This window comes from Prionailurus bengalensis, chromosome A3 (assembly GCF_016509475.1).
Source record: "Prionailurus bengalensis isolate Pbe53 chromosome A3, Fcat_Pben_1.1_paternal_pri, whole genome shotgun sequence".
Lineage (NCBI taxonomy): Eukaryota > Metazoa > Chordata > Mammalia > Carnivora > Felidae > Prionailurus > Prionailurus bengalensis.
The window spans coordinates 58,691,375-58,713,965 of record NC_057354.1 but is presented as its reverse complement, the minus strand read 5'-3'; the positions used below and the strand labels follow the sequence as shown (position 1 = coordinate 58,713,965).

Sequence of the window (22,591 nt, the reverse complement as noted above, 5' to 3'; positions counted from 1 at the left end):
GAACTATATCTCAAGTAAGAAAAAAGTAGCATTCCACTGAGTTCACTTTTTCCTTTTTGGGGACTGTCATCCTCTGGGTCCCACCTGTACCGTTTGCTTTTATGCTTGCTACATGACTGTAATCTGGAGAACTCCCTCTATTGGTCAATGGGGAATTTCCCCATCCTGTGTTGGATCACTTCTTTCCCTGGGCTGCCATCTTCCTCTTTCTTCTCATTTTGGTATAATGGTTCTGTCAAAAATATATATGTTTTCTAACAAAAAGTTCAGTGGAAGTAAAATTACCTGAGGTTTTGTATGTTTGAAAATGTGATTAGTTTACTTTCATTCTTGATGGATAGTTTGGCTAAGTATTAAATGCTATGTTTGCAATGATTACACCAAATAATGTTGAAGGTACTGCTCCATTCCTGTGTTGCTGATTAAATAGTCCAGTGTCATCTTCTTCCTTGCTCTTTTGTATGTGACCTTGTGCCCTTGCCCCTCTGAAAGCTTTCAGAAACTAATCTTTAGCTATGAGTCCCTGAAAGTGCACAATAATGTACCTTGATACAGGCTTTAAAAAAAATCCATTGTTCTGGGTACTTGGTGGATTGTTTTAAACCTGGAGACTCATGTCTTTTGGTTTGGGGGAATTTTTCTTCAGTTATATCTGGAAATTTTTTTCCTTTCATTTTCTCAATTCACCTTTTCTGGAATTCTTTTATTTTGGCTTTTGGACCTTTTGGATTGGCCTTTTAATTTTCTTATTATTCCTCTCATATGTTTCATCTGTTTCTTTTTATGCTACTTTTTGGCAGATTACTTCAAATCTACCCTCAAATGCTTCAGTTGAATTTTTAATTTTTGCTACCATATTTTTAATTTAAATTTAATTTTTCTTAATTTTAAGCAGGCTCCATGACCAGCGTGGGGCTTGATCTCACAAACCATGAGATCATTCCCTGAGCTGAAATCAAGTCAGATGTTTAACTGACTGAGCCACCCGGGCACCCTGCATATTTTTAATTTTTAAGGGTTCTTTCTGTTTGTTTTCATGGAGTGTTTTTATTTTAAAGCCTATTCTTCTGCACTATATTGTCTTCTGTCCTGAAAAATTGCTTCCTTCTCTTTGTATTGCTTTAATTTTTCCTAGTTCTTTTTATCTGTTCATTTTGCATGGTAGAGACTTTCCTCAAATGTTTTCCTTGGCTGTTTATTCATATTTAAAATGTGGCACCCCAGAGGGGCCCCTGGGTGGCTCAGTCGGTTGAGCGGCTGACTTCCATTCAGGTCATGATCTTGCAGCTGACGAGTTCAAGCCCTGCGTTGGGCTCTGTGCTGGCAGTTCGGAGCCTGGAGCCTGCTTCAGATTCTGTGTCTCCCTCTCTCTCTGCCCCTCCCCTGCTCATGCTCTGTCTCTCTCTGTCTTAAAAATAAATAAACATTAAACAATTTTTTTTTAAAGTGGCACCCCAGAGCCAGTTGGAAATTGTGACTGCACAGGTATGGCTTTCTGACTAGTGCACTTTACTCTAAGGTGATCAGTCTTGATGGTTTTGTTGAAGGACTCTTAACGATTCAGTATCTGGGTTTTTTTGTTTGCTTGTTTTCTCTTGGGCTGTTTGGTATCCCTGGGGAAATCCTCAAAGGATTCTCAGACAAAACCTTGTTAAAGATGACCTTAGTCCATAATTCACAGGAAGAAGCAAGAGCCAGCAGAAACAGTAAATACCAGAAATAGATACCCAAGCTATACTAAATTGATTATAAGATAAAGATATCTAAAATGCATAAGGTCTCCCAATCTTTAATTGAAAGTGTAGCTCTTTGGGGGTCAGATTTTATAATGGGCCCTTACATCTAACCCATCACCTGACCCAGCCCAAGATATTGTTTCTTTGTTCTCATTGTATCAAAACCTAAGCCTCTACTTTTCCCAGACCGGCAAACCCCACTAGTGAAGTTCTGGTTCTGTTTCTTTTGTTTGTTTCATCTTCATTTCTGACCCCCAGGGGATTTCTTTTTGTTTCTTATGAGTATGCATTTAAAAGAATGTTTTTCTTCCTACCACTTTTTTTTTAGATTGATGAAGTCTGTAGTTGTATTTTAAAACTTTAAATAATAAAAAATGTTAAGATTAAAAACAAAGAATTTCCATGTAGAAGATTTAGAGACTATAAAAATATGTTAGAAAGTAAAAATAAGTGTTTTTAAATAAACTTGGAATTATAGCCTACATAGAGCTTTTATCTTATTTGTTTCCACTCAAAAATTAAATTGTGAACATTTTAGATCGAGAAGTACATGCTGGGAAATCTATTTACTCACAAAAATTCTCAAACATTTATCTACTATTTCTGTCTACTGAATATACAGGAGGAGCTGGAAAGATTCACCTCTGACGTTGAATGATTTTACTTGTATTGTGAGAGCTGTGTGACATAGCTGAGTCACAGCAAATACAGTGTCTGGTCTCATTGCCCCCATCGACCTTGTGAGCTGGAGCCCCAAGAACATAGCCTCAATTTCCTCTTCTGAAAAATGAGGACATTAATTTTTGCCTGCCTTCTTCACAGAGTTCAAAGGAATGTAAAAGCACGATGAACATCATAAGGAAGTAATGAATGGTTTTCTCATATATATAAATGTGAAACTACAGTAAGTGAATGTGAGCAGGTTAAAGATAGAGAAGATCGTCTTCGAGGCAGACTGAATTATTTCCCTTCTCCATTAGTCTATAGCCTTGAAAGATTTTTCCGGCACTGCATTTCATTATGGTAGGCCAAATGAGAAAACTTTATGATGGATTGTTCTCCAACATCAAAGGAGAAGGAAGCGGGGAACAGCTTGCATTTTCCTTTTGCTTGAGGCCAGTTAGAGTCAGGAAAAAGGGAGATGGAGTACTCCTTCCTTGTCTGTCTTGTACAGTCCGGATAGCCAAGCATTCTGATATATGGTAAATGCAGAAGGACATGAAAGGCATACAGTGAGGTGGTTAAGAGTATGGGTTCCTACTCAGGGATGCCTAGGTGGCTCAGTCAGTTAAGTGTCCTACTCTTGGTTTCGGCTCAGGTCACCATCTCACAGTTTGTGAGTTCAAGCCCCATATTGGGTTCCACACTCACAATGCCCAGCCTACTTGGGATTCTCTGTCCCTCTCTCTCTGCCCCTCCCCTGCTCATACTCTTTCTCTCTCTTTCAAAATAAATAAACTAAAAAGAAAGAGAGAGAGAGAGAGAGAGAGAGAGAGAGAGAGAGAGTAGGGGCTTCTATTCAGCCTCCTAGACTGGAATCCTGGCTGTGACTCAACCTCTCTCTGCCTCGGTTTCCTCACCTGTAAGAAACAGACACAAAATTTCCTGCCTTATAAGTGGTGTTTCGAGGTGTTGGTGGCAGGAGACAGGGAGACTTTTCGGTCCTGCGATGAGCAAGGCTCCCCAGGATAACGCTCTTGACTCTCTCCACTACTCAGATTTACATTAACTGGTGACATTGAAAGAAGACACCGAACATCTGCCTGCAGGAAGTGCACATACTACGCTATCCATCTGCCATAAACGAGAAAGACCTGCCACAGCTCAGGGAGGCCTCGGGTGCAGTGCTGCAGACTGTGTACATCTATCGAATTCTGGAGTTCCCTGGCCCACACCATGTTGGCTAGGTCAATGAGAAGGCAATACTTTGCTATTCTGTCTGCTTTACTCTTTCATTCCTCCACTGGTTTAGATCAGGCAAATGATGGCCTGGCTGGCCAAGCGTGGCCTGTCGCCTGTTTCTGTTTGGCACGAGAGAGAAGAATGGATTTTATGCTTTTAGAGGATTGAGAAAAATCAAAAGAAGAAGATTTTATGACACATGAAATCTATATGAAATTTGGATTGCACTCTTCTTGCAAAAAGTTGTATTGGAGTACAGTCCCATTCTGTGGCGGCTTTCAGGCTACAATGGCAGAGTTGAGTGATTGTGACAGAAACTGCATGGCCCACCTCACCTTCAAAATTTGCCATCTCCTCAGTACAGAAATCATTTTCTGACCCCTGGTTTAGACTGTGGGACTGGAAGAGGTAGGCTGTTCGTCAGGGTCTCTGGAACCCTTACATGTGGATTAAACCCTTACATAATATAATCAGAATAGTTCCTGGTGTGTAGCAAGCCCTCATATAGTGATGCTGTTGCTGCTCAAATGTTATGGGGGCTGAAAGGGGTGGGGTGGCTGGAGAGTTCAGGAATTTTACAGTCTCAGTTGGTGGGGGTATCAATCATGAAATATCAAGAAGATTGCTGTGGACCGAAATGTGTGCCTGGCAAATTCAAATAGTGAAGCGCGAATTCCCAGTGTGACTGTATTTGAGAGAGTAAGAGAGCATGAGCAAGGGCTGGGGACATGAGAGGAAGAGAGAGAGTCTCAAGCAGGCTCTGGACTTGGGGCTCAATTCCATGAACCACAAGATCATGACTTGAGCCGAAATCAAGAGTCGGATGCTCAACCGACTGAGCCACCCAGGTGCCCCATGAGTGTATTTGAAAATAGGGTCTTCAGAGAAGTAATTAAGGTTAATTAATTAATTAATTAATTAAGGTTGATGAGGTCATAAGGGGGGGTTCCTCATCCGATCGGACTGCTGCTCTTATAAGAAGAGAGCAGGGAGAGGCAGGCAGAGGAAAGCCCATGTGAGGGCAGAGCAAAAAGGTGGCTGTCTTCAAACCCAGGAGAGAGGCCTCAAGAGAAACCAACCCAGCTGACACCTTAGTCTTGGGCTTCTAGACTCTGGACCTGTGAAAACATAAATTTCTCCTGTTTCATTCTCCCAGGCTGTGGTATTTTGCTACGGCAGCCTGAGCTAACACAAAGATGGTAGGGACTGAATGGTCATTATGAAATGGTGAGCACCAAGAGCCTCCCCCTCTGCCTCTCTGGCTACATTTGTTGCAGAGGTAGGGTGTTATGGGATGGAAGGGGTTAAATTAGGAGAGTAGTAGCTAACATGTAATGTAGGGCGGAGTTAACTTATAAAATCTTGGAAGTATTTTTTTTTTTAAGCTTAAAATGGAGACCTATTATGTTTGTGGCACATCTTCTCCCTGTATTGGGAGTCTGTGTTGAAGGAGCCCAGGGAGATGTGGGGACAGCACACACTGTCTGGCTCCTGGAAGTTTGTGTGTTTTTACCATCCTAATACTGTGATGTACCCCGGCATCATGGCAAAAGCTGTCCCCACTGTGGGGACCTTGCCAGTTTCTGGGTAGGCCAAGCAAATCATTTCAAATCTAGCCACTTAGCTACCTATTCATTTGTTTCACTTCATAATTTTATTGCTGCTGAGAACATGATATAATTTCTGTTTTCCTTTTTGAAATCAGGTGTGATTATATGACATTTACATATCTTCTTTACATAACATCACATATCTTTTAAGGCAACTGATTTGTCTAAGCCTCACAATATCCACACGACGTAGGTCACGTAATCTGACACGCAGGCAAAGAGCTAACTCAGCAGACCACAGTTGCTCAAACCCTGCACATTTCAAAGAATGGCCTGTTTCAGGAGGACTGGCCCTTGACTGGCTCCTGGAGGCTAACCTCTGAGCTCTTGACACCTCCTTCTGAGGCCCTAGGCCACACTGGATCAATCTGAACTCGTGGGGCCCAGAGACGGAGTAGCTGAGATCAGTCATGCAGACACTGTAGTGCCCATGTGACTGAATTACAGTGCAAACCCCGGATACCAAGGCTCAAGTGAGCGTCTCTGGCTGGCAATATTTTGCACACTTCATCATGCATGGTGGCCGGGAGAATTAAGTGTGTCTCCATACGGTCCCACTGGGAGGGACTCCTGGAAGCTTGTGCCTGCTTTTGCTTGGACTCTGCCCAGTGCAGCTTTTTCCTCTGATGACCTTGATCTGTATTCTTTCACAGTCATAAAGCATGAGCTCCTGAATCCTGTGAGTTTTTTTGTGAATCATCAAGCCCGGGGGTGGTTTGGGGGCTCCTGACACAGCTGGCCAAGCAGACTCTCACAGATCCTCTTCTCCCAGATGGCACACATTTCTAAAATGGAAGCCCTGAGGCACGATTCATTGAAACTCATTCTCATCCGTTACATTGCATTAAAATCTTGAGAAAGGTACGTTTGTTAAGCAAAGCATATGTTTTGCTTATATTTAAGGAACCTGTTTTCACTTGCCTGGAAGTTTTCTTTTATTATACATCCTGTTGAGTTATAGCAAGAGAAACACTGGACATGCCCACATTTTCAGGTAAATTGCTTCAGGTGAGAACATTGTATACCACTGGAAACGTTATGGTCTGCTGTGTTTATGAAACCGCAAAAATTAGTTGCTGAACTGTGAATTTTTCTTGTGGGTTAAGGAGAAGGAATGATGGGAAGCAATCCACATAATAACTACAAAAACTGAATCTATATTGAACTTTGTAAAAAACCCGAGATAGGAGAAGATAAGTAAGAATAGTAAACAGGAACAAAATTTACATATACTGGGCAAGACTGTCATCAGTTGTACCCAATTATTTGTTCACTGTTAAAGCTAATTTCTTCACAAATTGCTCTTTGATGAAAGCAACAAATTAGTACTCATAAGTAAGTCATTACAGAATTTAAATAGGGAGCACCATATGTAAATAGGAAGTGTTTTGCTTCTCCACTGGTGGTGATTACATAAAATACAAAGGAGATGATGTATTTAAATAGGCAAATAGAAAACTCGATTTACATAGTGGGCAACCCAGCTAGACTCAGCATTAAGTTTCTTCCCACCTGTGGTAGGCAGGATAATGCCCCCACCCAAAGAGGTCTGCAGCCTAATCTCTGAGACAGGTGACTGTGTCAAAGAGAAATTAAAATTAAGGTGGTTAATCAGCTGACATTGGATAGGGAGATTATCTGGGATTATCTGGCTGTGCCCAATGCAGTCACAGGGGTCCTTAAGGTCACAGAGGGAGGCCAAAGAGAGTGTCACAGAGATGTGGTATGAGAAAGACTCAATTAGCCATGGCTGGCTTTGAGTGTGGAAGGGGCCATGGGCTAAGGAGTGCAGGCAGCTCCTAGAAGCTGGAAAAGGCAAGAACATGGTTATTCCCCTAGAGCCTCCTGGAAGGACACAGTCCTGCCTACAGCTGGATTTTAGCCTACTAACACCTGTTTGGGACTCTTGTGCTCCATAACCTTAACATTGGTGTTGTTTGAAGCCACTGGGTTATGGTGCTTTGTTACAGCAGCAAAAGGAAACCATATACCATCTGGAAGAGGTCAGACTGCAACCCCACCTTTAGTCACGTGAGTGCAACACACCTGGTCAGTAAATGCACCAGCGACAGGAAGGGGGATGCAGTGTACCCAGGGGACCCTTCCAGTTCACCTTGATGAACAGGGGTTGCAGGAAGCACTCCCGCCTCTTGCCTCTGTACTTTGCATATTGTTTAGGCATCCATTCTCCCTCACACAGCTTCAGGGAGCCCTACTCCATCCCCACATCCTGAGGGCTGGGATTGCCTACAACAACCAGCATGCTCTATCCCCTGGCCAGAGTGACATTTCAGGGATTGGCACAAGAAGTTTAGTCACTAAAGCTCAAGGACCTACTTGCTGGGGACTTCTGGAAGGGCAACCCCCTTACTCTCCTTTGGAGTCTACCTGGTGAGATGCCTGCTTTTGCTGGACATAAACAGAGAACGACCTCGAAGTTGCCAGCACCGCATTTGGATCACAAGTGGGGCCACCCTTAAGATGGAGCAGACACTGGAGGAGGCAAACAGGAGAAACGGGAAAATCTCATTTTGGCCGACACTGCAGAGCCCCTAAGAAAAGCCTACCTCTGGACTTTTCAAATATGTCAACTAATCAGTTTTTTTTAATTCTCTAAGCACATCTGAGCTTATTTTTCTATGTCTTGCAACTGAGTGGTTCCTCACTGAAAGGAGGGTTTGCAGTTTCTGGAACTCTTCTTGTTGTTAGAATGGATCCTAATGCTGGGTGGTATTAATAGTGATCCACAGGGGTGCCTGAGTGGCTCAGTTGGTTGAGTGTCTGACTTTGGCTCTGGTCATGATATCTTGGTTCATGAGTCTGAACCCCACATGGGTCTCTCTGCTGTCAGCGCGGAGCTCATATTGGATCCTCTGTCCCCCTCACTCTCTGCACCTCCCCCACTCATGCCCTCACACTCTTCTCTCTCAAAAATAAATAAACACTTAAAAAAATAGTGATCCACAAACTATTCTCAATACAGGTAGTAAAGTCATGGTGCAACTGTGTAAAGTAAGGGTGGTTCCCATATGCTACCATTGGTACTAACGCGGGATCATGTGAAGCAAAAATGGCCTGTATTTAAAAAATATTCACAAATCTATGCATTTCTCTGAGATAAGACTCTATATACCATCTCTCTGGCAGAAGTTCTCCATGGGTCTTTCGTGTTTCTGAACTCTTGTGAGCAGAGGACTAGCTCCCTGTGTTTGGGACCATCTTTTCCCTGAAGATCTTTATAGAGCAAACAGCCTTGGAAGAGACAGTGTTTCCTTCTGGGGTGAAGGGCAGGCTCATTTGCTGTCCAATAGGATGAGGATGCTGTCTTTCTTGGGGGTGGGGGGGGGATGGCAGGGAGGCTTGCTCTGTTATACAAGATTTTGTTTCTCTGGGCTGAGGGTTCCTTTCCCATAATGCAATGTACACTGTGTGTACACATGCCCGTGGTCCTCTTCACATCCCTGTGGGAATTAGGGCCCATAGGAACCCCTGCCATAAAGTGCTGCTGCTCTAGCTACTAATATTGCTGTAACAGCCCTTTTTCTCTGACCCATGAGTTTTGTGTCTTCTGCCAGCATCCATGAACCATGGCAGGTTCACTTGTTAGTGAGAAGGAACATAGCCAACTTGCTTGCAAATAGGGTAAAATCTTAGACCTGTCACAGTTCTTGACACCATGTAAAACCATTTTCTTTGCTTTTGGTTGGAATTAAATCACTCTGGAATTAGTGAGGTAAAAATGTCATGCTGATCACAAGCTCTGATTTGCATATGTACATATGTCTTTGAGTAATAAAAATGGGGGGATAAATTATTTCAAAACTCTGCCTATTAGACAAAAATATTTCATAGTATATGGAGTATAGAGCGAAATAATGAAAAAGACCTTGCTGATGCAAAGTTTGGAATCCATTGGTGACCTTGTTCTTTCTGGATTAGTTCAGGGCCTTGCTGGTCCATCCCCAGCCTGGGATGTATGCAGCACTGGCAGGAAAGGAACTGCCTCTTCTCCTACTGAACCTCCCCCAAGTCTGCCCTTCACCTCTTGTTCCCTGGTAATCACTTTGCATAGCCCTCCAGTCTGATACCCCATCTGCTATTTCCTGACCTCCAAGTCTAGCTTAACTGCATATTTTGGCTCCTGAAGGAGCAAGAAAATAAAATCACTACTAGAAACAATAACTGACCAGAGCTGGCCATGAATTCCTGCATGTCTGTGTGACTAGGGTAGAGGCCACGTGGTGGGAGCAGAGAGTAGCAAATGCGTCTCAGGAAGGGCTGCTTTCATGTTTAGGAAAGTACGTTAATGAGTCTGGATGATCAGGGCAAGGGAAGGCCCCCTCCCCAGTGCACCCAGGCTGGTGTGTGGGAGGAGAGAAGGAGAGATTAAGTGTGTGCAATCCTGCAAATGTCATCCTCCCTGATGTTATTGCATTTTGGATTCCTGTAGAGGCAGTAGACACAGAAGGGTTTGGTTTTGCTTGGGGAGGTTGGTGAGACACAGAAAAGAAGAGAAAGGCACAAGCAGGAGACATGGAGTTTGGAAGGGATGCCATTGCCCATTCAATGCAATCCCAATCAAAATAGCAACAGCATTCTTCACAGAGCTAGAAAAAACAAATCCTAAAATTTGTATGGAACCACGAAAGACCCTGAATAGCCAAAGTAATGTTGAAAAAGAAAACCAAAGCTGGAGGCATCACAGTGCTGGACTTCAGCCTATATTACAAAGTGTAATCATCAAGACAGTGTGATACTGGCACAAAAACAGACACATAGATCAATGGAATAGAATAGAGAATGCAGAAACGGGCCCACAAATATATGGTCAACTAATCTTTGACGAAGTCACAAGAGTATCCAATGGAAAAAAGACAGTCTCTTTAGCAAATGGTGTTTGGAGAACTAGACAGCAACATTCAGAAGAATGAAACTGGACCAGTTTCTAATATCATACACAAAAATAAATTTAAAATGGATGAAAGACCTAAATGAGACAGGAAACCATCAAAATCCGACAGGAGAACACAGGAAGCAACCTCTTTGACCTCGGCTGCAGTAACTTCTTACTTGACATGTCTCCAAAGGCAAGGGAAATAAAAGCAAAACTGAACTATTGGGACCTCATCAATATAAAAAGCTTCTGCACAGCAAAGGAAACAATCAACAAAACTAAAAGGCAACGGACGGAATGGGAGAAGACATTTGCAAATGACATATCAGATAAAGAGTTAGTAAGTATCAAAAATCTATTAAAAACTTACCAAACTCAACACCTGAAAAAGAATCCAATGAAGAAGTGGGCAGAAGACATGAATAGACACTTTTCCAAAGAAGACGTCCAGATGGCTAACATGCACATGAAAAGATGCTCAACATCACTCATCATCAGGGAAATACAAATCAAAACCACTTTGAGATACCACCTCACACCGGTCAGAGTGGCTAAAATTAACAACTCAGGAAACAGGAGATGTTGGCAAGGATGTGGAGAAAGGTGGAGAAAGGGAACCCCTCTTGCAGTGTTGGTAGGAATGCAAACTGGTGCAGCAGTTCTGGCAAACAGGGTGGATGTTCCTCAAAAAATTTAAAAAAAAAAAGAATTACTCTATGACCCAGCAATAGCACTACTAGGAATTTATCCAAGGGATACAGGAGTGCTGATTCACAGGGGCATATATACCCCAATGTTTACAGCAGTACCATCAACAATAGCCAAATTATGGAAAGATCCCAAATGTCCATCAATTCATGAATGGATAAAGAAAATGTAGTGTATTTATGTATGTACACATACACACACACACACACACAAACACACACACACACGCACGCACACCAGAATATTACTCAGTGATGAAAAAGAATGAAATCTTCCCGTTCGCAACAACATGGATGGAACTGAAGGGTATTATGCTAAGTGAAATAAGTCAGTCAGAGAAAGACAAATATCATATGACTTCACTAATATGTGGAATTTGAGAAACTTTACAAAAGACCATAGGGAAAGGGAAGGAAAAATAAGATACAAACAGGGAGGCAAACCATAAGAGACTCTTAAATACACAGAATAAACTGAGGATTGATGGGGATAGGATGTTGGGGTGGGGTGGAGAAAATGGGCGATGGACACTGAGGAGGGCTCTTGTTGGGATGAGCACTGGGTGTTGTATGTAAGTGATGAATTATGAGCATCTACTCCTGAAGCCAAGACTACACTATATGTTAGCTAACTTGATAATAAATAAATAAATTTGAAAAAATGGGTAAAGGCATTAAGTAGTTCTCCAAAGAAGATATGTAGGTAGCTAATAAGAACATGAAAAGAAGCTTAACATCAGTAGCCATTAGGGAAATACTTATCAAATCTACAGGAGATACCACTCCTTACCCATTAGGATGGCTATCATAAAAAAGGCATAACAAGGGTTGGTGAGGATATAGAGAAATTGGAAACCTCATATGTTGCTGATGGGAAGATAAAATGGTGCAGCTAGTGAAGAAAACAGTTCCTCAAAAATTAAACACAGAGTTACCATATGACCCAGAAATTTCACTCTTAGGTGTATACCAAAGAGAACTGAAAAAAAAATGTCCATACAAAAACCTGTACACAAATATTCATAGTAGCATAATTCGTAATAGTCAAAACATGGGAGCAAATGTCCATTAACTAATGAACAGATAAATAAAAATAAATAAATAAAACGTAGTATATTCATACAAAAAAATTGTATTTGGCCATAAAAATGAATGAAGTGTTGATCCATGCTAAAACATAATGAGCCCTGAAAACTGATGGGAGAAAAACTCTAACAGTGTGATCTCCAGTGGAAGCCATATTATATTTCTTTCTAAGTCTGCATGACTGTCCGTAGACTTTGTTCCAACCCCAAGCCCAATTTACAGCTGGCCAAGCACACATCGTACACCTGTTTTGTGAGTGAGTAGCCTAAAGGAACACCATCTTGTCCTTGAGATATCGATCAATGCTCCTGCTCCCTGCATTGCTTTATGACAAAACTTGTGATTCCTGCCTACATGCTAATCCATAATCTTTTGAGCTTTTACAAGATGTAAAAAGGATATAAGTCTGTAAAAATGATTCACTCTCCAGAGCACTTTCTTCCCTGTCAAGAGTGTGCTTCCCAGGCAGCTGTCTTAACTTGGACTTGAATAAAATGCTCTTTTTTGCTTTTAGAGATTCTAAAAGGTTCATTCATTTTGCATTGGCAAAGGATTGTGCTAAGTGAAAGAAATCAGTCACAAAACCATACATTATATAATTACACTTATAGGGAATGTCCAGAATAGGCAAATCCAATAGATATACAAAAGAGATTATTGATTTCCAGACGCTAAGGGCCTTGTAATAAAACTCTTAAATCTATCTCAGCAACCCTAAAAGCTTTCTGGAAGGTGTATATTTACAGAAGTTGCATCCTTATGAATCCATATCATTTCAGCTCAAGGAGGAATCATGTCTACCAGGTGAATAAAACATTATGAACTGGATCAGGAGAGGTAGTCAGAGATGCAGGAAAGAGGTGTATAAAGACAGAGGAACCAGAATCATCAGTGCACCCATGAAATGAGTGTCCTGGGAATCACAGGGACAGAACTTCATGGAGCTGAAATGAAATTCGGGAGAAAGAAGTGGCTGCAGGTTATTGGGAGCACTGACCATGGAAATGAGTGAAAGATGGGAGAGAATACTCAAACACCTGCTCAGTAAGTCTTCTGTCCATATGGCTCCCTGGTCTTCCCAGACAGCTCTTTTAAAAGCAACTCAGGTTAGTGTTAGCTTTAGGATTTCAGGGATGTGTAGGCAAAGGAGAAGAGGTAACATGAATCCGGACAGACAGCAATCTATTTAGAAGATTTATATGTTGCCTTCAAGGGGAATGAACACAATTCAGTGAAGAGAAATTGAATTCAGCTTCTTTATCTGATGAGGGCTGGGCCCTGTGCTTTGAAACTCATGTCGTGTCTCAGGTAGACAGAGTGCAGATGGAGATGTATCTTGGCCGTTAGCAGGCAAGCTGTTGCAAGCACATGTTTACTCTGTGTGCAAACTCTCCTAGAGAATGAGAGAAGAGAGACTGCCTTCCACATGCAGTTCTAGGGGCACAAATTCCAGAGCTTGCATTTAGAATTGGGCTGGGCTGAGGTTTTCAGCTACCACTCAACGTATTTCTTCTTCCTACAAGAATAGTTAAAAAGATGCAGGCTAAGGGGCATTTATATTTGTGGAATTTCTTGTCATTTGCTGCAGAGAAGGAATAATTAAACTCAGTACACTATTTGAGTTGTGCGCGCCCACCAAGCGTTTATCCTGTGCTTGTGGCATAAAGGCAGACCAGCTCTACCATCAGCACCCTCCCACGTTTTACCAAAAGAATTTCTCACACTATTAATGTGCTTATCAAATGCAGGGGCTACTCAGAGGATAGGGCAGGAATCTGTGTCCAAGCACATTGTCCCAAACTCTCTAGTGTGAGTGATGCCTTTTTGATGTGTGATTCTTCGGTGTAGAATTGCATCCGCAACATGGCACCCCACCCCCCAAGCCAATAATTCTGAGGGATTATCATTTCTGAAAGCCTTCCATCCTATGTTTTACACACCCACTGGGCTGTAATCCATTCAGGGTCTGGCACCTCCCTCTCAGAAACTAGATTCCTTTGCAAACCAGAATCTTAGCATCTCCTCTGATGCCAAACCACACTGAGTCCTGGTCAATTAAAGACCTTTGACAAGCTCATTGTTTGGGCAGAGATGCCCTCAGCTGGGGGGAAAGGAACAGGCCATGGCAATATTTCATTAAAAGCCTTTTGGGAAAAAGGAAACAAGTGTTTTCAGATAGAAACATAGCATTTGTCCAAACTATCAAAATTTTTTCATTGTGAAAAGCATCCGATAAACCTCTTTTGTTTCCATTTATTTCCAGTCTTCCAAATGGAAATTCATCTGATGCCAACAACAGAATGTCACTCAATAGAAGAACCCTTCCTGACCCAGAGGGCCTGCTTTGCCTTGGCTCTCTGAGAAGATGTAAAACCTAAAATCCACGGTGTTCAAGCCTGCATGCTCCATAAGAAAAGATGTTTCAGTGGATGAGAAATGTCTCTGGGGGGCTTTGTTATTTACTGGATTTTCATACAACTGGGTCTCTGGTCTGAGCATAAATTCACTTTGGCATAGGAGCATCTCTATATGCTTATGTATTTGAAGGGAGAGGAAAATGAGAGAGGAGGGGGCTGCGGATTGCTGGTGAAGCTTGTAAACTGGAATCTTATTCTCAATTTGTCATGTTCACCTGAGTTTGGAGACCTGAGCTTTGTCCCTTAGAAACCGCCAATCCTGTCCTTAATCAGTACTGAAAGTCACTTTCTGCTTATTATCCAGTAAGATTCCCTTTCAAATGATCTCCTCCAGGAAGAAAGACAGGGTAATAGCACCCAATTCAATATGTCCTGGCGGGAGTCAAGACAGCTGGGTGCGATTAAATCTAGTGACTTTACTGTGACATTTTAGGGTAAGTTCAGGGATCAGAGGATCGGGTGGTGAAAAGTTTGGGGGAAAATCCCCTAACTACATGGGATGCAGTATCCCAGGTTGAATTTTTCAGATTCACCGAGAAACTCTTTAAGGTCCTCATACACCTGTAAAATACAGAGAAATATTTGTCCCTTTCCTTATTCTCAAGATGTTGGCCTCTCCCAGCTTCAGTTAAGGAAAGCATATCTGCTGTGTATTTTCATCATTAAACTTCCTGAGAGTTTTGGATACTCAATGTCCTTCACCCATAGCAGTTTTGATGGATCTAAGTATCAATTTTGGGAGGCAAGATATGAGTCAACATACATGAGTGCTTACTCAGTGAAAAGCATTTCTTATATATACAGTGGGATACTACTCAGCCGTGAGAAAGAAAATCCTGCCACTTGGGACAACATGGATGGTCCCTGAGGACATTATGTTGAGTGAGAAAAGACAGTCAGAGAAAGACATATACGGTATGATCTCACTTACATGTGGAATCTAAAAAAAAAAGCCAAACTCACCAGAACACAGAGTAGGATGGTGGTTACCAGGGCCTGAGGATTGGGGGAAATCAGAGAGACGTTGGCCAAAGGGTACAAGACATAGAACTGGAAGATGAGTAAGTTTTGGACAGCTAACGCACAGCATAGTGATCACAGGCAAAGACACTGTAGCAGAGATTCCGAAGTTGCTAAGAGACCAGATCTTAAATGTTCTCACCGCAGAAAAGAAATGGTAATCATGGCATGTGGCAGAGGTGTTAGCTAAACTCTGGTGCTAATCACACTGCAATATATAAATGTATCAAATCAACATATTGTACACCTTAAACTTATGTAACGTTACATGTCAATTATATATATATAAAAAAAGGCGCATTTCTTAGCTACCTGCCAAACACATATCAGCTTGGATTACAATGAGCTTTCAGGTTAAAGCTCTCAAATTAATAAAACTAGAATAGGCATCAAATATTAAGTCAATTAGCAAAGGATCAGGCTCTCTTATCTATACTGAGAGGGAGGCAGGATCCTGGCCACCCATGGCCTGTTAGGCCATTACCAAGGATTTCGTTATTTTTTCCCAATGAAAGCATTTAAGCAGGGAAATTCCAGGATCTGATTTGGGGTGTGAAAGGTCACTTCAGCTGTTGGATTGACGATGAATTCAAGGTGACAGAGTGGCCTGGGGGACCCAGTGGGGGCAGTTGACGTTTCTGTTGTGAGAATGGATAATATGAACGTGTGACAGTACACACAGGTGCATGCCCATGCACATGCACACACAGCTATCTACATGTGTGTGGAGCTCTAAAAGCAGGCGGCCGGCTCAGCCGGCCCTTGTAGTAGAATCAGATGCATTCAGCTTACCCTCAGGCAGGAATTGTGTTTGGCCCCGCTTCTTGAGCTGCGTCTTGCCCCTGGAAGTGGAGCTCACCAGCCTGTCCCCATCCAGACTCCACAGGCACCAGGGCTAACCCTGATTCACGCAGAGGCAGGTTGTAGCTGAAATGCCCAGGGAATGGCTGGGAAGGCACCTCTTTTCCTTCTCTCAGAGTTTCAGCGGCCATGTTGCTTCCTTCTGGCCTGACCTTGGTTTGTTCAGCTGCCAAGGGCTCCTCAGCCCCAACGTGGCCCTGTGGGCCCACAGAGCCCTGGGATGCATCACACAGAAGGAACCAGTTCTGGCTTTGTCTTCCCACTTAGGATGAGATGGGAAAGACCCGGCCCCTCCCCAGAGGGGAGCCACAGAGAATAGGAGCCACAGAGAATACGAGCCCACGGAAGGCACCAAACTTATGGTGAAAATGCAAGTTTTTGATTCCCAATTTCAACTCACCAACTTTATAGAATGAAGGCAATTTTTATTTTCCTGAGTAAGAGCTGCCTTCCAAAGATGAAAGGATCAGGTGGCTTTGATTCACCATCCTCCTCCTCATCAACTTCATCATCGTCGTTGTCATGATCGCCATCATCATCAGGAGAAACAAGTGTTTTTGTATCCCCCTGTTCTGTGGGAAACACTTTGAAGCACTTGACAAAGACCTGTGGTGTCGCCGGCCCTCTGTCCGGGCCCTGGGATCAGGCAGCAGGGGCCGCTTGTGCTTGCCTTGCCAGGCTGTCCCCTGAACTTCTTGCTTGTCGGGGTGGTTCCTAGCCCTGGACACTTCTGCCTGATGCCTTGTTATGCTCCTGTGGCCCAAGGAGCTCCTGCTTGGGTTGTTTCCCCAGGGCTTCAGTGTTTGCCTGTCTTTCTTGGTAAGTCTCTCGGCTCAACGTTACCAAGATTCTGGACGTAAAACCTCAAATGTAATGCTGAACTTGGACTGGAAAGCTCACTCAGAGGAGCCACCCCTGGTCATAAGCAGTTCACTGGAAGTAGTGGACCCTGGGGTGATAACAACCCTCACTGTCTGGTAACCTTAGCTTCGGTGCTCACTGGGGCTAACCTTGATCTGTACCTATTTCTTCAAGTTGTGTCTTAACGCTTCAGAAGCTTAAACAGTGCAAGGAGGGAGGAGTTCTGAGAAGGAGTCTCACGTGAGGATCTAGACTTGGGGAGCCTGGTGGCACTTATCCCTCCTCTTCCAGGCCAGAGTGACAAGTGTGCTGAGATACTGATGCCCTTGGCCCTGGGGTGGCTGAGTGGGGCCTGGGTGGCCACCTCCGGCCCCGAGCTGCCCTGGGGTATTGTGCAGACGTTTGCACTTTTGGTGTGTGGGCCTGCCATGAAGATGGTTTGCACACATGATTGATTCCAGGCCATGTAGACGGCCTGCCCAGCTTTGGCAGAACCTCAGTCCCCCTTGGCAAGGTCCTCTCTAAGCTGGGTTTCTCATGGCTGCCAGCTCTCAGCTCCTGCTGACGTCCGCCTGGAACCTTCCAATAAATTCCTTACACAACCTGTGAGCTGCAGCCGCTGTGTGCACCGCTCTGTGTTCTGTTGTCTGTCTTCAAGGGCAGGTGCAGGATCAACACTCTCCAGCCTCATGACTAGTTTTAGGATGCTTGACCTAGGCACTCCTCAGGTGTTTAGAAAGGTATCCTGGGCACATACTTCTAGTGCCAGCAAGCAAACTTGACTGGCCAAGAACACACAGAATATTCCATGAAAGAGGAAACATCCCTTTTCCTGGCTTCTTGCCATACTTGCTGGGGAACTGGGTCAGCTGAACTGTCTCCAGCTTGGTGCCGACTCTCCTTGTCAGTGTCCCAAGGGGAAGTGACAAGGTCTTTCATCTGGGCATTTTACAGCATTTTGTGGCTTTGATTATTACCACCACCTACCCCCCTACCCCGGAAAGAACTAATCAATTTGTTTGCTTTATATGTTTTTTTTTTATGCTTTGCATAAAAAATAATCAAACTTTGGAATTGGGATAAATCCTATCCTAGTTCCTGAAGGGTCACTACATCTTATAGTGAAGTGACAGAGTCCTGGGGGTTAAGGGACTCGCCTGAGGCCACCTGTTGCATTTGCTGCTGCCCAGGGGGTTCCCTGCATGCCCCCACACAAACTTGGTCCAGATATCTCCAGGCAGGATCTGATTTCAAGCTCTACATTTTGAGTTCAGACAGAGGTGTTGGATCAATGCTCCATTTGCACGTAAATGTCTTTTCTTTCAGACTTTTAAGAGAGGGTGTATTAAAGAATATGGGGTCTTTGGGTACACATCTCTGGTGGTGGGGGATAGTGGGTTAGAAATTCATTTGAAAAACAGTAAATAGAGAGCGAAGCAGGAGACTCTTGGGGTGGTAAATAGATTCTATGCTCCATGTGCCCCACAGACAAACTACTGGATCTTCCTTCATCAACCTCCCAGCTTCCCCTTTCCCATCATAACAGGAGCTCCTGTTTGCTCACTGATATTGTACAAGACCCTCAACCCTCCCAGGAACTGTATGAGGCAGAAATTATTATTCCCATTTCACAGATGAGGAAACTGAGGCTCCACAAAATTAGGTAGCTTGCCCCAAATCACATAGCTTGGTGAGTGGTGGAATTCTGTTTATCTGAGTCCAAAGGTACATATACTCTTTCCACTTCAAGTTGGTGAACACATCATTTTGCATCTCAGGGCCCCAGCAAATTGATGCAACTCAGACAGGTCCCACCCCATAGACCCTCTGCTTTATAACAAAGAACCTGTATGGGCAAGGCCAAACTCTTTGTCTACCTGCAGAACTCTCCTTCAGATTCTGGCAGCAGGAGGGAGGCCATGGGGTTCTTCATCAGATCAGCCACTGCAGGGTCCTTGGGTGTCACATAGAAGAAAGGAATCCCAGTGCTGTTGTTCAAGGGGCCGTCGCTGATGGGCAGGCAGTTTCCAAATGGCAGTCCTGGGATCTAACGAACACCAAAAAAGGCTTTTTCAATGCAGGGTATTTTATTTTATTTTATTTTATTTTATTTTTCATTTCGTTTAATTTCATTTCATTTCATTTCATTTCATTTCATTTCATTTCATTTTTTGTTTTCAATGCAGGGTTTTGGATTGACCTGAGCTGAGAGCTTAGCCAGGAAATATAGCAATGTGGATGGCATGGCATCACCATGGTTCTGACAGGTAGTAAATTAAGGCACAGTGGTTCCCAATTGACCCAACTCACCCGGTGATAGCTCTGGAATCTCTATTGAGGAGCTGAGCAGGGACATTCTGTTTGGAAGGATGGCTAGGGGATTATTCTTGAAGCTGCTGCATGTGCATAGAAAACACCCTCACTTTGTTACATTTAAAGTTATTTGGGGGTGGCACTGAAATTTATGGAAGTCAGCTACAACCTGCCCCTGCGAGCCCAACTTCCTTCACCGACTCTCTTAAAGTTCTGACAACTTTGGGGATAGATCTTAAGTCTTAACTTTAATATCTTACCTGGTCTTTGGACTCCGAGAACTTTCTACTATTGTTTCTTTTACAGCTACACCACTTTCTCACTTATTAGTTCCATTTTTAAATTGTAATCAATTTTTCATTATATGAGTCAGCAACTTGCCCTTTTAGAGAAAAGGAAGTCACAGAAACATTGCACACCCATTTTTATTCATGATCTTCGGTGGAGTAGGTGAAATTCTTAGACATGTATGCAAGTATTTCTTAGGTTTTCCCAGGCCCTGCTGGGTCCTGCATTCCAACCTTCATGAGCTTTATTTACCCTTTACAGAATATTCCTTACTGTGACTGAACTCAGAACTCAGGAGCTGTCTTGTCTTTAAAGCACTGCATGGCAATGGTGTATAGACCTGGAATAGGAGATGGCTTTCATCATTTGAGAAGACACAATGTTAAGGTGTCTTCCAAAATGGGAACATAAGTTCATTTACAGATTCTGTTTTTCAGCTTGTCATAAATTGCCTGGAATCATGCTTTGCACACATGACATGCATAGGGTAAATGCTCTCTGAATGGACTGAATTTGGACTAAATGTCAATATTGGAAAGGGGAATTCCTAATGACGCTAAGAAAAAAGATGTCAAAAGTCAAAATATCTTTAGTACTAGACTAAGTCTAGTTGGCACTAGACTTTTAATTGCTTGAACAATCTGTGGTTTAAAATTTTTTTTCTTAATGTTTACTTATTTTTGAGAGAGAGACACACAGAGCACAAGCGGGGTAGGGGCAGAGAGAGAGGGAGACACAGAATCTGAAGCAGGCTCCAGGCTCTGAGCTGTCAGCATAGAGTCTGACATGGGGCTCGAACTCTCGAACTGTGAGACCATGACCCGAGCGGAAGTTGGACGCCAAACCAACTGAGCAACCCAGGTGCTCCAAGGGGTTTTTCAAACATTCACTCTGTCTACATCCTTCTTCTTTTTTTTAAGTTTATTTATTTATATAAGTAATCTCTACACCCAATGCAGGGCTCAAACTCACAACCCTGAGATCGAGAGACACGCTCTTCCCACTGAGCCAGCCACACACCCCAGAACAATCCGTGCTTTAGACTAAGATCAGCCTCATTATTTAAGCTTCATATCTTCCTAAGGTATGTCTTAGGAGCATAATTTATAACTGTGAGGAACCATTTGGATGCTGTGAATGTGATTAAGATCATTGCCATAATCAGAATAAAGTCATTTAAATATTTTTTAAAAAGTAAAACAGGACCTTCAAAACTAACATAGTCAACCACTTAATTCCATAGAAGGGGAAAATAAAGTGGACAACTCGGTGACTTGGCCAGTCTCCAAACAGATGAGACCATACCTGAGGTAAGAACCTGCCGCTGGCCAATGACCTATCCATTCCCTAAAAAAATATTTATTTTGCATAAATTAAACAGGAGTTCAAAGTACCTCTCTGTAATAAAACCCTTACACCGATCTCACCAGCCCTAAAAGCTTTCTGGGCCGTGTATACTTAGGGATGTCACTTCCTCATCATTTATCCATGTCATTTTGGCTTAAGGTGGAATCATACCTAACAGGTGAGTAAAAACATTTACGAACCGAATGATAAAACAGCAGCTGAAAACAACTCATTCCAGCATTTATACACTTTGCACCCTAAGCCTCCTTTCCAGAAAACCTCTTAAGTTCCATATTTCAAAAGTGAACTTCCACCAAACCCCCCGTGGTGTCTTTCTCCCAGTCCCCAGTGTCAGTAGGTGACCGGGAAGTTCGGGTCCATTGGGTGCTGTGGGTTGGGAGGCTGCACGCGCCTACTCTATGATGCCGAAGGCGGCTCTGGCTTCTTTTGTCCAGGTCTCGGGTCAGGCGCTGGTTATGTGTACGCCTCTCTGACCATCTCAAGACTGCACTTCAATCCCCATGCGCCTGGCAGGATGCCTTACTGTCAGCACCTCCCAAGCTCCCCATTTTGCCAGGTTAACCAAAGCACAATCTGGTTCCGTTATTTACGCGCCGGCCACAGCGCAACCCCGCCGGCGGGGCACGTCTGTGAGACCTGGATCCGAGCGCGCGAGCGGTCGCTAGCATCTCCCGGTCCCCAGGCCACCGCCAGGCACGCACCTGCAGCCGGCTCCGGGCGGGGCTGCTTACCTTCTCGTGGGCGGACACGGTGGCCAGACAGCCCCAGGCGCTGGCGTGGGCCAGGAAGCGGGCGGTGCTGGGGCGCAGTCTCGGGGCGCTCTCCCGCCGGTAGGAGAACATCCCGGGCGGCGCGGGGGGCGGCCTGGAGCGGGCGGCGCCGGCCGGGGGCGGCATGTGCGCGTCCTCCTTGTGAGCCGAGGCCGGGAAGCTGCGCTGCCAGATGCTGCCCGAGTCCTCCAGCAGCGCGGGCAGCGCCTCCTCGGTGGAGGCGCTGTCCAGCTCCTCGTCCACTTCGTTGGTGACGGCCCAAGACACCGAGCTCACGATCACGTAGCCCGCGGCCGGGGACAGCAGGGCGCTGCAGCACAGCAGCCAGGAGAGGCGGGTGACCGGCCGCGCGGGCCGCTGGCCGCGGCGCACGGACATCTTGCAGCGGCCCGCCCTGCCGCGGGGACAGCCTGGAGCGCGCGGGCGGCGGCGAGGGCGGCAGCGCCCCCGTGCGGCGGACGCGCGGAACTGGACTCTGCTCGCGACCGCCGCAGGATTCCCGGGCGGGGTCCCCACCCCTGGATGCCCTCGCAGCCTCCCGCCGTGTTGAGAACTCGAGCTCCTGGAAAAGCGGATTCCACTCGAATGCTGCACGTCCTGCGGCCGCCGTGCACAGAGTGCTCACCGTGTGCGAGGTCCGGGGATGGGCTCATTTCCTGCTGGATGGCACGGATTCTGCAGCCAGGGGGTGGTGGGCGTTCAAATCGCGAACCAACACACTCCCCTACTTACCAGCTGTGTGACCCTGCCGGGTCATT

General features: G+C 44.4%; 1 protein-coding gene across 1 annotated transcript in view; it reads right to left on the bottom strand.

Annotated features, from left to right (window-relative positions):
* CREG2 (cellular repressor of E1A stimulated genes 2) overlaps positions 1 to 22,251 on the bottom strand; it is a 36,554-nt gene extending 14,303 nt beyond the window's left edge. Inside the window, exons 1-2 of the mRNA XM_043603132.1 lie at positions 21,795 to 22,251; positions 18,972 to 19,141 (exon numbers count right to left, since the gene is read on the bottom strand). Coding sequence (XP_043459067.1) covers positions 18,972 to 19,141; positions 21,795 to 22,211 — 587 coding nt within the window. The 5' untranslated portion in view covers positions 22,212 to 22,251. The remainder of the gene's footprint in view (positions 1 to 18,971; positions 19,142 to 21,794) is intronic.
* Positions 22,252 to 22,591: the final 340 nt, after the last annotated feature.